At 44.6% G+C, this 10,522-nt stretch overlaps 1 protein-coding gene across 1 annotated transcript; it reads left to right on the top strand.

Moving 5' to 3' along the window:
* Window positions 1-378: 378 nt before the first annotated feature.
* On the top strand, window positions 379-10,500 carry LOC129179570 (uncharacterized). The gene is made up of 8 exons (XM_054772968.1): window positions 379-460; window positions 1,052-1,570; window positions 2,524-2,573; window positions 2,783-2,863; window positions 3,801-3,872; window positions 6,390-8,400; window positions 9,802-9,933; window positions 10,064-10,500. Exons 2-8 carry the CDS (start codon window positions 1,078-1,080, stop codon window positions 10,285-10,287), a joined length of 3,063 nt encoding a protein of 1,020 aa, XP_054628943.1. The 5' UTR covers window positions 379-460; window positions 1,052-1,077; the 3' UTR covers window positions 10,288-10,500.
* Window positions 10,501-10,522: the final 22 nt, after the last annotated feature.

The following is a 10,522-nucleotide window of genomic DNA, read 5'->3' as shown; positions in this document are numbered from 1 at the left end:
ACATTGACTGTACCGCAAATGTCATATCTAATTACTGCTGCATATTTATATATATATGTATATATTTTTTCAATTGTATTTTTTCCTGATTCTGCATATGTAATATGCAGCTTTAGCTAATGTATCAATGTACTGCTGATGCGCCGGTCGCGAACGAATCGGCATGCTATCGTGCACCCGCACATGGAAAATAAACATTCTAAAAATAAATCTGCAGTTGATTGTACAATGTTTTTTTATGTTGCCATTACTATGCAGCACTGTAAAAATAAAGCCTGAATATACACGTGTGTAAATGTTGATACATTTCTTAAATTGAATGTACGTACTGTATTTCCAGTGTCGTTATTTTTTTTCTGAAAAACACATACCGGACCGGAAGCTTTATTAGTTTCCGAGTTCCTGGCCGGACAGTCCTACCCTAGCAACGATACTTCCGGTTGTTGTTGTTTTTGTGCAGGTTTGTTGCCTCTCTTTGCAGAATGACATGTCTTTGTCGACAAATATTTGGCTTTATTGTCCCGGCAGACGGTTTGTAAGTAGGTGTGAACCAAGTCGATGGGAGCCGAGAAAGCTAATTATGCGTCAATTATAAAGAAGATGGGCACACATCATTTGTACCATAAACAAGCAAATGTTTATGTTTGTGTCAGTGCACCCAGCGGCTTCCACTCACTTACAACCATTGTTTTAACTGTAATACACGTCAGGTGGTTTAATAACCCGACTCAAAGCTTGTAACTTTGACAAATCGCAGCTAGCTAGCACAACAGTTCATTCAAATCAAACTTTATTGACAACAGAAACAGTCAAACCCAAGTCACTGCGACGTGACGTGCCTGAGTAAATGTAAATTAAAGTTAGTCAAGTAAAATCGCAATTGCTTTGCTTTTTCTTGCCATTTTATTTAACTTATGACAAATTGGGTTGTTACCTTTACAGTGTAACACTGAGGTTGTTTTAAATGTGATACAGAGATAAACACGACTTGACTTGAGCTCATATAGAAATGCACTTCTCGAGTGATCACTGTTGTGTGTTGTCTCCTAAGTAACAGGACCAGGTTGGTCATGGAAGATGATGGATAACCTGACAGCGAATAAGAGACATCCTGAGACATCCTCTCAGGCATGGCCAGGCCAGACCAGCTGGTCCGGAGCCTCAACACTCAACTCAATGTCCAGCTGCCAGAGCCCCGGCCGAGGAAGCGCACCCTCCGCCCAGAGGCCGCATTGCAACCAGCAGCAGACGCCCGATGACAGCTTCCTCTGCACCCTGGCGTCCGTAACGCACGGTCACAGCAGCGTGTCGCCCGCCTCGCTTTTTGCCAACGCCGCATCCCATGCATTCACGTTCGACCACGGCCACTCTCCACCTGTGCAGCAGGTTGACACGCGAGGGGGGCATGGACCGCTGCAAACACATCTATCATCACACACGCCATCTTTTCAGTCCCCTTTATCCAATCGCAGACTTCACGGCGGACCATCACCGATATCTTTTCAAAGCACCCTCGAGGAGTCGGCACCCCTAGTGACGCCTCAGTGGATGTCCTCGTCGCACTGCAGCGGTAATATGTCCCTTTTTACGTTGTTGTCACTCGCATGGGTTTACTTGTTTGTCATGTTGCACATTTCAGCTTGTCAAAAGACGGTATAGAAAGTAAACTTGGATTTACTTAAGAGTAGTCTGTGCACAGCTTACATAGCAGTGTAAATCCACTGAAAATGAGTCAACACACAGCTGTTATTGTCTAAATTAGCTGGCGACACAAGTGAGTAGCAAGATAATGTGTCTTGCCGACAGTCGAGCACGGTGGTGGTAGCGTGCACAAGTGCTGCTGATGCTGGGGAGCTGCGGTTCATTGTGAGAAAGATGAATTCCAGCATGAACATGTACACCTCACAGTGAACATGTCCGAATCGTGTCCTTGGGGTGAATTTTTAGTGTGAGCTGCACAGGTTGTTACTGGAATCCCCCTCCACTCCTCCATGATGTGGAGCACCGTGTGGATGCCCCACAGGTGCTCAGTTGGGTTCAGGAGGTCTGGAGAGGACATACTTGCTGACTCCATCACCTTCAGCTTCCTCAGCAAAGGACTGGTCTGCTTGGAGTTGTCTTTGGACTCCCTGCCGCAGCTCCCCCTCGTTGGCAGCACTCGTGCACGATACCACCACCATGCTTGACTGTGTGGCAAGGCGCGATTATCTTGCTGATCATTTGTGCAGCCAGCTGTTGAGACGCAAGTGGCTGTGTGTTGTCTCATTTTCAGTGGCGCTATACAAGCTGTGCACTGACCACTCTAAAGTACATCTACTTTCCCTGGTATCGTCCCTTGACGTGAACTGTGAGGCGTGCGGATAGTTGGATGTTCCTCCAACAATATTTTTTGGTAAAAATCCACACACTGATGATGTCATAATGCGATATAATAGGCCATTGATATCGATACTCCACATGGTTGTTGTTGGATGTTTCCTTCAGCTGGATCTCACGTGGTCTTCACCTGTCTTTCCTCTGCAGCCGACAGTAGCGCCGCTCAGCCTGACAAAGACGGGAGCATTCCAACACCAGTGAGGAGAATAAGAACACTTTTATATTGTCTGCACTCACTATCGTTGTGTTTATTGTATCACTTCTACGGTTACAGTATATGGTCAGCTTGTATAATATTATATCCTACATTATCAAGTTGTACTTGTTTGATGGTGGATCTCATTAGTTGAAGGTAGTTATTATTCATAAAAAAACCAAAAGGATAAATTGTGTTTCCATTTTGTAGGACAACAGTGTGACAAAGCGTTCTGAGGTTTTACGTCAGCGTTCGCTTTTGCTCAAACAGCTGTCAGAGTTGGATAAACTGGTGAGTCGTTTGCAGTGTTGTTGCTTTTTAATTGTGAAAAAGTCCTGAACCGCCGCACACAAAAAGGGTGAAACTGTGTCAAAACATACTCTCCTAGTGTTTTTTTAGAAATACGCCACACGATGGCGCCGTTATTCAGATTTGTCACACAGCTCTGCAAGACAACACACCCTAACTTTAGAGCAGGGCTTCCCAAAGTGCGGCCCGGGGGCCATTTGCGGGCCCCAACTCCTTTGTTATTGGCCTGCAGCACATTGTAGAAATAAAATTAGACACTTAAAAAAAAAACAGCATAAATATGAGAAATAGAACAAAATGGCACAATGGAAAGAAAAAAGCTGACATGTTGATAGTAATAATTAATAACACAAAGTTTTGGGTCTTTTATTGTAAAATAGCCTTTTTATAAATCAAGAAATGTGTGACTTTAGGGTGTTTTGCTGATTCACCGCTAAATTGAGGTTGTACATTTAGCAGAATTGTTGAAAAACATGGCCGTATTGTGATGATGAAACTACAGTAAACGCCCCTACAACGTAAATAATCCGTTCCAAGAACGTTTATGTGATAGGGATTTTATGTTATAGGAAGCGTAAAATACATGTAAATAGCCTAATCCGTTCCAAGATCTTCCCAAACTCACACCTTTGGGCCTTCAAAATATTCAAAGTCCACCAAATATGGTGGGAAAATATAAGAAAACAGCATAAATATAGTAGAGTAACATTCCAATATAAAATAAGGTAAATAAGGTATAATGGTCGATGGGGAACGGCCGTATAGTCTAGCAACATTACTTAACTTCACTTAACTGGATCATTTCCTGCTTTCAGATCCAAACGTACATTTAATGATTGAAATGAATGAATGAATCAATCCATGTGTAGAAATGTTGATGCCAAATGCCGACGATCCCACTTTTTTACCTCCTACGTAGCTGGAATCGCTGCCTCCAGACGACGATGACGACAACGATGATGATGACAGATCGCCACACTCGGATGCTCGGGCAAGTTCAGCAACACGCGACAACACTGCGAACTGAGCGAACATTCAATAAGAGAAGTTTTACTGCAAACATGGTTCTTTTACTGGTGATACTAATTGTGTATCTGACCCACATTTGCCACAAACGTGAACGCAAATGAAACCCCACAAGGTTTAGTACCTGGTATGAGTCATAGCAACAAGTAGCATATCATGCACTGTCTTGAACGGGGGCCTTGATTGACTATGGGGAAAATGAAGCATTAATTATCCATCCATCCATCCATTTTCTATGCCGCTTGTCCTTAATAGGGGGTATGCTGGAGGGAGCCTATCCCAGCTGACTTCGGGCGAGAAGTGGCGTAGACCCTGGACTGCTCGTTGGCCGATCGCAACCATTCACGCTCACATTCATACCTGCGGACAATTTAGAGTCTGCTGTCAACCTAACTAATAAACCTAACTAACCTAGTTAACCATTAGTTCTATAGATAGTCATTCCTCATTTATGGCGGTTAATTGGTTCCAGACACAACCACGATAAGTGAATTTCCACGCAGTAGGATTCAATATTAATAAATTGAATATTTTCGTAGTTATGGCATAGAAAATCTGTTTACAATATTGTAAATATGGTAACATTATGAGAGCCCTCTAGACATGAAACAGCACCCCTATAGTCACCTTTATACTCATATTACCCAATATAGTAGATATAATCAGAGAAAATAAGACATATTATACCTAAATAAGATAACACAGACTCACACGTTAGCGGTTCCTTGTTTTTTTCTGGACAGCGTACTTCCTGCGGTGGCTATTGTCTCATCAAGGTATTGTAATGGCGGCTTTACACTCGTATTACCCAATACAGTAGACATCATAAGAGTACAGTAAATAAGCCATTTAAAAAAACACTCTCTCCCATGTGTGTCACAGTAAATGTGTTCCCAAGGGGTCCAGAGTGGCAGGTTTGCATATGTGTGGAGGACAGGAAGTGATGTCGGAGGTTCAGAGTTGAGCTTTAGCTTGTCGTGGGTTATGGCTCCATCAGTCGCCCGCGTTATTGGTACGATTTTGATGTTACTGTTATTGTGGCTGTTGTTGGATCGTTTAATAAACGCTTGTTCTAGCGACCACGTGTGGTGCTCGTCTCACCGAACAATTACACCCACTGGACAATGTGAAATACTACATTCACAATTGAAATGCTTCTTCTACCTTGTATGTGTATTTTAGTTCATTTAGTTAGTTCATTTAGCCATTTAGGCCACGAATAAGTACAGTTAGTTTTACTAATAGTAGGCCGTATTCAACCATGAAATAGCCATCATTTATTATTTCATTTTTCAAAAACCATGATAGAGCCACGGTGCGATGATCAAACCACAACGTATTCAAGTATTATTACCATATAAGCGTGTCAAATGTGGGTATGTGGGTATGTGTGTTTGTGCATTGTCTTATTTATGTCTTCCGTATAATTTTATTTTACTTTTATTTTCTCTTATGTCTACTGCATTGGGTAATGTGAGTGTAAAGGAGACTATTAAGGGTGTTATTTCATGTCTAAAGGGTATTTAGAAGGTCATAAACCGGTTTTCTATGCTCTAACTGCAAAATATTGCAATTATAAATAAAGAATCCTACTTTGCGGAAATTCACTCATCACGCTCGGATCTGGAACCATTTAACCGCGATAAATGAGGGGCGACTGTACAGTCAAACCTTGGTTTTCGTTCCCTCCCTGACTCATTTTTTTGTCGAAAATTTTGGCCAAAATTTTGCCTTGGTTTTCATACAGTACTAGTAGTAGTAGTAGTAGTAGTAGTACATTGTAGTAGTACCAAACTAGTCCTTGCCCTGGACTGTATCGTTCCCAAATAAAGCACCTTAGTCACCTTGCTCACTCGTTGTCTGCATTTTTTATTGAGCACAACTGCTGCAAGAAAGTTGCGAATGGCAGGAATTTGATAAAAGAGGTGAGAAACACTTTTGATTTCCATCTAGCTTGGATGTACAGGAAGTCGACATCACCTAGAAAAGCACTCTAAGAGCACAGACCTCCGCCAAGCGCTATACTGTAGTTCCCCCCATATTGTGATTTACACCATAAATATTAGTCCTACATTTATTTTATCTACATATTTAGATTGCTAATGTTAGCATTCCAGCAATGCTAACATGCTAACGTTAGCATGCTAGCACCTAGCGTGATAGTGCTATGTGTTTATATATGTATATGTGTCTACTTGTGAAAATAGCTAAAATTGCTTGTATGTTAGCATGCTAGCAATGCTAACATGCTAATTACTCTTCATTAAAAAAAGTATTTCTTCATATTTTGTGATATTTGGAACGGATTAGTTGAAGTTACATTGTTTCTTATGGAAACATTTTTGTGTAACCTTTTCTGGAACAAATTAATAGCAAAAACCGAGGTACCACGCTATTTGATATCGGCAATAACACCGATGCGTGGCAGGATGAATGCTATCTTATGATACAATGCTAACATACTCATAATGTCTCCATCCAGGAAAAACACTCAACGGAGTTGTCGGATGCAGGCCATCATGGTTTCTTTCCGAGCGACGACGGCGACATCTCGGACACTCTGTGTGACCCCGGCGACGACGGCGGCGACATCTCCGACGCTCTGTGTGACCCCGGCGGCGATATCTCCGATGCAATGTGTGACTCCGGTGATGACGACGGCAACATCTCAGACACTCTGTGTGACCCCGGCGATGACGACATCTCTGACGCTCTGTGTGATCCCGGCGATGACGACAGCATCGGCTCTGTCTCCTCCTCAGACAAATTCTGTCGCAGCACAGACCCCCTTGGACCCCCAGATGAGGAAAAGCCTCACAGGGAAGTGGCCAAACCAGAGTGGAATTTGCTGAAGAACGTGAAGGTGTGCGCCATGAAAGAGAGGCCGGCGGCGAGCAAGAAGAGCTGCAAGCGTGTTTACCGCAGGAATTATTGCTTGTTTTGCGGCAAGCATGTGACCAAGATGTCCAGGCACCTGGAGAGATTTCACAGCCACAAGGCAGAAGTTGCCGCCGCCCTCCGGTTCCCCAAAGGCTCCCGGGAAAGGCAGAAGGTGTGGAACCGACTGATCAACGAGGGGAACTTTGCGCACAATAAGCAAGTGCTGAAGACTGGCGAGGGACAGCTGGCGGCCCGAAAGAGACCCCACAAGACGGGGCAAGCCCAGGACTTTCTCCACTGCCTCCACTGTCGAGGGCTTTTCATGAAGAAAAGCTTGACCGGCCACATGAAGCGCTGTCCAGAGAGGGAGAAGGACAGCGAGCCACGGATACGGCAGGAACGCGTGGAAACGCGCTGCGCCTTGGAAGCCATCGGAGACCTCGGCGTCAGCCAAGGCTTCCGGGCCGTCCTGTCGCAGATGATCTACGACGACGTGACGCGCCTCATCTTGACCGAGCCCATCCTGCTCCAATACGGTGAGGACATGTTCAAGATTTACGGCGCTGACACCAAGAGGCAGGAGTACATGCGGCAGAACCTTCGCCAGATGGCCAGGCTGGTGCTGGAGGCCTGGAAACGAACCCCGCTGAAGAAGATGGAGGAGTTCTTCCTCCCCGACAGCTTCCAGCACGTAGTGTCGGCTGTCAACGTCCTGGCCGGCCACAATGCGGCCAGGCGGACCTACAGCAAGCCCTCGCTGGCCATCAAGCTGGGCTACTCCCTCCAGAAGGTCTGCCACATCGTCCAGGAAAGAGCGCTCCAATCCGGAGACACCAGCCTGGCAGAGTCCGCCAAAGATTTCCTGGTTGTGTACAGGAAGGAGTGGAACAGGATGATTTCTTCGGGTGCGTTGTCGGCGCTCCGGAAGACCAAAAAGATCTCAAAGGAGAGGGTGCCCGACGTTCAGGTCGTGAAACGGCTGAACTTCCACGTGGAGAAAGTCCACCTTCTTGCCGAGGAGAAACTACGAGCGGACCCCACTGCGGAAACCTACGGCGCCCTGGCCCGGGTCATTCTGGCCCGGATCGTTCTGTTCAACAGGAGACAAAGCACCGAGGTGTCCACAATGCTCCTCACCGCTTTGAAGTCCTGTAAGAAGCCCAACCCGCAGAACCTGGAGAACCTGGCCATATCCGTGTGCGAGTTGGAGGAGAGCATGTGCAGGGTCTTCACCAGGATCGAAATACGTGCCACGTGCGGCAGGATGGTGCCGGTTCTACTGAAACCATCCTTCCTGTCGACGCTGGAGCTTCTCGCCGACGTCCGCGAGGCCTGCGGCGTCCCCGCCAAGAATCCTTTCCTGTTCGGCCGCCCGCACACGCTCTCCGCCTACAGGGGCTCCAAGTGCATCCAGAAGTTCGCCAAAGACAGCGGCGCCAAGGACCCCGACGCGCTCACGGCCGCCAAAATCCGCAAGCACCACGCCGCCATGCTGCAGCTCATCAACCTGGACGAGCTGGAGGCGGAGCAAATATTGGGCCCCGGCAATCAGGTGAAGAGCCTGCGCCGGAACATCAGCCTGGAGCTGAAAGACGTTGGCATGGACTGTGAAGGTAAAACGAGAACATTCTCATTGTGCATTCACCTCATCTAGTGGCGGGGTGCGAGATTACCAGGTGCCAATCTCTAAGAGTTTAGAGCGATTGGCGCCAGCCTTCCAGATGCCATTTGTGCTCTGCAGGCAGTGTGTGTTCCGATAAAGTCACCCACCTTAACCAAGTGGTATGAGGTACACCTCGTTAATATTCCCTCATGCCCTGGTGGGACATAAGATGTTCTTTCAAGTTTCATATTTATTTTTTTGGTTTATGCTTTTTGCTAACATATTTGGCACCAGTGCGTTTTTGTTTTTTTAAACTAATTTTGATATTTAAAATGCAAATTACTTGTAATAAAATAGTATATGATCATATTTTTATTTATTTATTTTTTTTAGAAGATAAATCTTTCAGTCAACCTCGGTGCTGATCATCAATACCAAATATTTGATTAATTTCAGATTTTTCACTTTAAGGACTTTTCATATTGTTTGTGGACAACTTATGGTTTATGGATTTAGCTCATTTTGATATTAAAATGTAGATATTTAATATACACATGTTTTTACATTAAATCCTTACACGGTCACCATTACAGGACAAAAATATACTCTTAATATTGAAATATATACGCATATATTCATAAATATATAATAATATTTTGTATCATTGACTTTTTCATGAATATTTAACTCAGCTTTAGTTCATAAATACACAGGACTTGATGGAATATGTCCTTCGTGCCAGGAGATGGTGATCACATGAGGCATGGATGTTGAGAGTTGTCTCCCCCATGGGAAGGATGTCCATTTTGAGACACATCATCAGTAGTGCACCTTTTGAATCAGTGGGTGTTTCGCCTTTCAACACTAGACACCCTCATCAAAGGTGGCCAACTGCAGGGTGATCAAGCCTGAGCCTGTGTCCCCAGCCCTGTCATGAGTAAAGTAGTTCTTAAAGAGGGTGTCTGGTTCTTAAATACCAATATTTGATTAATTTCAGACTTTTAACAGTCGTGGATAAAATGTCGAGCCCATGTTAGTTTTTTTTATACTGAGACACCACATTTGTTACGTTGTTACCTTTTCAGGGACAAAAAAGTGTGTCCTTAAAAAAAAAAAAATAGTGTATGATAAGATTTCCAGCGCTGATCATCAATGTCAAATATTTGATTCATTTCCAAAGTTTTATTTTAATATGCCAGTGTTTGCGCTGTCCTTGCAATTTTGTCTTAAATAGAAACACACAAAAATGTTAATATATTAGCTATGGTGAGTGAAATTATTTACATGTGGGGGTTAATATTTGTTTTATTTGGTTACCATACCATGGTTACCCACAAACGTGTCCTCCATGTAAACAGCGCTACAGTACATAGTCTATGTATTTGTAAAATATGTATGTTTTTTCTTTTAGGTCTCAATGCAGCGAGATTACAGTGTGGAGGACCACGGCCAGTTGCATCATGGGATCACTCCGAGTCCTTCCGTGGAGTATTTGGCACAAGCATGATTAATTCCACACCGTCAAGGCAGCCGGCACTGAAAGGTGAAGTTGGTCTTGTGTGGTCCTCAGAGACCCAGACCTGGTGCCTAACTTTTAAACAATACAGCCGCCGTATTCCAACGGCTGTACTTTGATTCAGAGAACAGCGTTGAATGTCCTCAACCTTTTGCAGGCTCTCAAGTGCCAGGCAAGCACAAGTGGAGCGAGGCGGAGGTCCACGCCGTAGAGAGACACATGATGGCCTTCATCCGAGGCCACAAGGTGCCTCAGAAACACGACTGCATCCGGTGTCTCAACGCTGAGCCGCGAGCGCTGGGGACGCGCTCATGGAAGGGCGTCAAGGACTATGTCAGGAACAGGATCACTGCCCTGAAAAGACAGAGCGCTCGTAGCTGAGTGGGAATGGTGTGGCGGAGCTGTAAATATCCTGTCCATAGTCTGGCCCATATTTATTTATTTAGTTTTCTGCTTGGTGTTTCTGTGATGTTCATGGAGCAGGTTTATACTTGTATGTGTGTCTGTTGTTCGTTGTGCCATTCCAGACACAACTTTCCTAAAGGTTAATGTCTTGCCACTTTCAGATTAAAGGACACATCTTTGTCAACTCAAGATGGTCACAACTCATTAGAAA

This window comes from Dunckerocampus dactyliophorus, chromosome 4 (genome assembly GCF_027744805.1).
Source record: "Dunckerocampus dactyliophorus isolate RoL2022-P2 chromosome 4, RoL_Ddac_1.1, whole genome shotgun sequence".
Lineage (NCBI taxonomy): Eukaryota > Metazoa > Chordata > Actinopteri > Syngnathiformes > Syngnathidae > Dunckerocampus > Dunckerocampus dactyliophorus.
The sequence above is the reverse complement of the archived record's forward strand: the minus strand, read 5'-3'. Positions and strand labels throughout refer to the sequence as shown.

Bases quoted from the DNA above. Each gene is read 5' to 3' on its own strand.
- LOC129179570 (XM_054772968.1), top strand. From the start codon at position 1,078: ATGATGGATAACCTGACAGCGAATAAGAGACATCCTGAGACATCCTCT. The intron at 1,571-2,523 runs GTAATATGTCCC...TTTCCTCTGCAG, and splicing joins GTCCTCGTCGCACTGCAGCG to CCGACAGTAGCGCCGCTCAG. The intron at 2,864-3,800 runs GTGAGTCGTTTG...CCTCCTACGTAG, and splicing joins TGTCAGAGTTGGATAAACTG to CTGGAATCGCTGCCTCCAGA.